Raw genomic sequence first — 2,955 nt, 5'->3', positions numbered from 1 at the left:
TGGCCCGGACCCCCCCCAACGCCGTCCCTCTGCAGGCGGCATGCAGAGGAAGCTCTCGGTGGCCATCGCCTTCGTGGGCGGCTCCCGCGTGGTGATCCTGGATGAGCCCACGGCCGGCGTCGATCCCTTCTCCCGCCGCAGCATCTGGGAGCTGCTGCTCAAGTACCGCAAAGGTGGGGCTGCGACCCCCCACTTCACCCTCTGAGGGAAGAACCTGCAATGTGGGGGTCCAGCAAGGGGGGTCAAGCCCATTGCTGGTCCCCAGGTCGCACCATCATCCTGTCCACCCACTACATGGACGAGGCGGAGCTGCTGGGGGACCGCACTGCCATCATCTCCCAGGGCCGGCTCTGCTGCTGTGGGTCTCCCCTCTTCCTCAAGGCCAGGCTTGGCACGGGCTACCACCTCACCCTGGTGAAGCGGGACAGGGGAGGGACAGGCGGCAGCACCGGCACCGTCCCCGGTGTCACCAAAAAGGTGGGAGCCTCACCCTGGTGATCATCCCCCAAAGGGCAGCCAGTGTGTCACTACAGGACACAAAACAACATGATGCACACACACCGCTGCTCTCAAGGTGAAGAGAAGGGAAGTTTATTTTCTGACTGCAACATTTATAGTTTTCCAAAAGAGACAGTGGATTGGAGGGGGACAGTGCCACCTCTCCAATGACACTGGACAAACCAACAGTCCATCAAATTTCTCCTCATCCATCAAGGAATGCAAAACAATAAGTTATTTACAGGAAGTGTGTGAGAAAATTTGCAACAAGAATGTCAACATCAGAAGGGTTAGAAAACCTTAACAAATCAGGGCGACACCAGTGTCTCCATCCAGGGTACTGGGGGGCACTGGGGGCCAGGTCCTGCTGTGGGGTGCCAGGCTCCAGCCCCCCTTTCCTGCAGGATGGCAGTGACTCGGAGCACAGCAGTGACACAGGCCTGGGCAGCGAGCGGGGCAGTGATGCCAGCGCTGTGGGTGAGCGTTTTGTCCCCTCAGTGTCACCCCCAGCTGCTCCCCAAACATCCCCCATCAGCCAGGCGGGCTGGGGGTGCATGTGGCCCCTCTCCTCCTCTCACTGGAGCTGCAGAGGGGGATCTCCATCCCCTCCATCTATCCTGGGACCCTCAGGCTGGGCACACGGAGCTGTGGCCAGCTGTGCCAGCCAGTGGCTCCTGCCCCTGAGGTTTCCAGGGTTTCCAGGGTTTCCAGCCCTGCCCATCCCTCCAGATGTGGCCCAGCTGTCGGCGCTGATCCAGAAGCTGGTCCCTGGCTCCAGGCTGGTGGAGGACATCGGGCACGAGGTGCTGTTTGTCCTGCCCTACAGCGGGGCCAGGGATGGGGCCTTTGGGGAGCTGTTCCGTGAGCTGGACGCACGCCTGGGGGAGCTGGGGGTCTCCAGCTACGGCATCTCTGACACCACTCTGGAAGAGGTACCCGGGGGGGCTGTGCTCAAGGGGCTCCTGGGGTGCCTGTGAGCAGGGGGTTTCCCTCACTGGGGGTGTGTGTTTAACACCAGCCCTCCCACACCCCCAGATATTCCTGAAGGTGGCCGAGGACACAGCGCTGGACGCTGACACCACAGGTAAAACCCCTCAGTCCTGGCTGGAGCTGAGCTCTGGGGTACAGAGAGGGCTGGGGAGGTGCTCAGCAGCCCAGAGCAGAGGGGTGGGGTGTCCCCAGCGCCCTGCAAAGGCTGGGGACAGCCATGGATGCAGATGTGTCACAGCCTGTGGCCTTGGTCTTGTATCACTATTGGACACGAAAAAACACAAGCGCACACCACTGTTCTTAAGGTGAAGAAAAAGGGAAGTTTATTTTCTGACTCTAACATTTATAGTTTTCTAAAAGTGGCAGTGGATTGGAGGGTGACAGTGCCACCTCTCCAATGACACTGGACAAACCAACAGTCCATCAAATTTCTCCTCCTCCATAAAAGAATGCAAACCAATGAGTTATTTACAGAAAGCGTGCGAGAAAGTTCACTACAAGAATGTCAACCTCAGAAGGCTTAGAAAATCTTAATAAACCAGGGTGACAGTCCTGCCCTGGCATCTTGTCCTCATTTTTTCAGGCACCATGAAAGGAGCAGTCCCTGGCGAGATGGGAGATGGGGATGTGGTCGATGGAGAGCTGGGTAAGGATGGGGGAGGTGGGACCCCTGAGCTGTGCTGAGTGCTCCCCACCTGCATCTCCTGGGCTGGGGTGATGGCACAAGTCCATCTGGGTGTCACCATACGACACAAAAGAGCACAAGCACACTACTTTCTCAAAGTGAAGGAAGAAACAGAGCGTTTATTTTCCTGACTCCAACATTTATAGTTTTCCAAAAGTGACAGCGGATTGGAGGGTGACAGTGCCACCTCTCCAATGACACTGGTCAAACCAACAGTCCATCAACTTTCTCCTCCTCCATAAAAGAAGACAAAACAATTAGTTATTTACAGAAGGTGTCTGAGAAAGTTCACCACAAGAATGTCAATATCAGAAAGCTTAGAAAATCTTAAAAAACCAAAGTAACGTCTGGGCAGCTGTCCCTCCAAGCAGCCATCCCTTCAAGCTGGGGGATACTGAGGGACCCTCGTGCAGCACAGCTACCTGCCAGTTTTGGGGTGTCCCCAGAGCAAAGATCTGGGATGAGGGTGGCTTTGGGGAAGCCCTGCTCTGCGCAGGAGTTGGGATGGGATATGAAATCCCAAGGGGAATAAAAGAGAACTCTTGAGGGAGAACTGGCACAGGGACAGCCTGTCTGGGGGGGCTGTGATGGTTTGGGGCACCAGCTCTGCCCTGGGTGGGCACTGGTTGTAACCCCTCTCTCCTCTCCTTTACATTGAGCCAAAGGAGCTCGGCGAGGTAGGAGCTGGGGGGAGTTTGGGGGGGCTTGGATCTCCTGCATGCAGCATCCCATCCCTGCTGGGATGAGGGCTGGGGGCAGTTTGGGGGAGCTGGGGGCTGTTT

At 57.0% G+C, this 2,955-nt stretch overlaps 1 protein-coding gene across 1 annotated transcript in view; it reads left to right on the top strand.

Moving 5' to 3' along the window:
• The window catches only part of ABCA7 (ATP binding cassette subfamily A member 7), a 17,827-nt gene that overhangs the window by 6,305 nt on the left and 8,567 nt on the right, over positions 1-2,955 (top strand). The window contains 6 exon segments of the mRNA XM_031063265.1: positions 1-173; positions 266-477; positions 903-975; positions 1,228-1,430; positions 1,534-1,582; positions 2,072-2,165. The exon segment at positions 1-173 is cut by the window's left edge and continues 84 nt beyond it. Coding sequence (XP_030919125.1) covers positions 1-173; positions 266-477; positions 903-975; positions 1,228-1,430; positions 1,534-1,582; positions 2,072-2,165 — 804 coding nt within the window.

Source organism: Geospiza fortis, unplaced genomic scaffold, assembly GCF_000277835.1.
Source record: "Geospiza fortis unplaced genomic scaffold, GeoFor_1.0 scaffold241, whole genome shotgun sequence".
In the NCBI taxonomy this organism is placed as follows: Eukaryota; Metazoa; Chordata; class Aves; order Passeriformes; family Thraupidae; genus Geospiza; species Geospiza fortis.
This window is presented reverse-complemented; position numbering and strand designations above follow the sequence as displayed.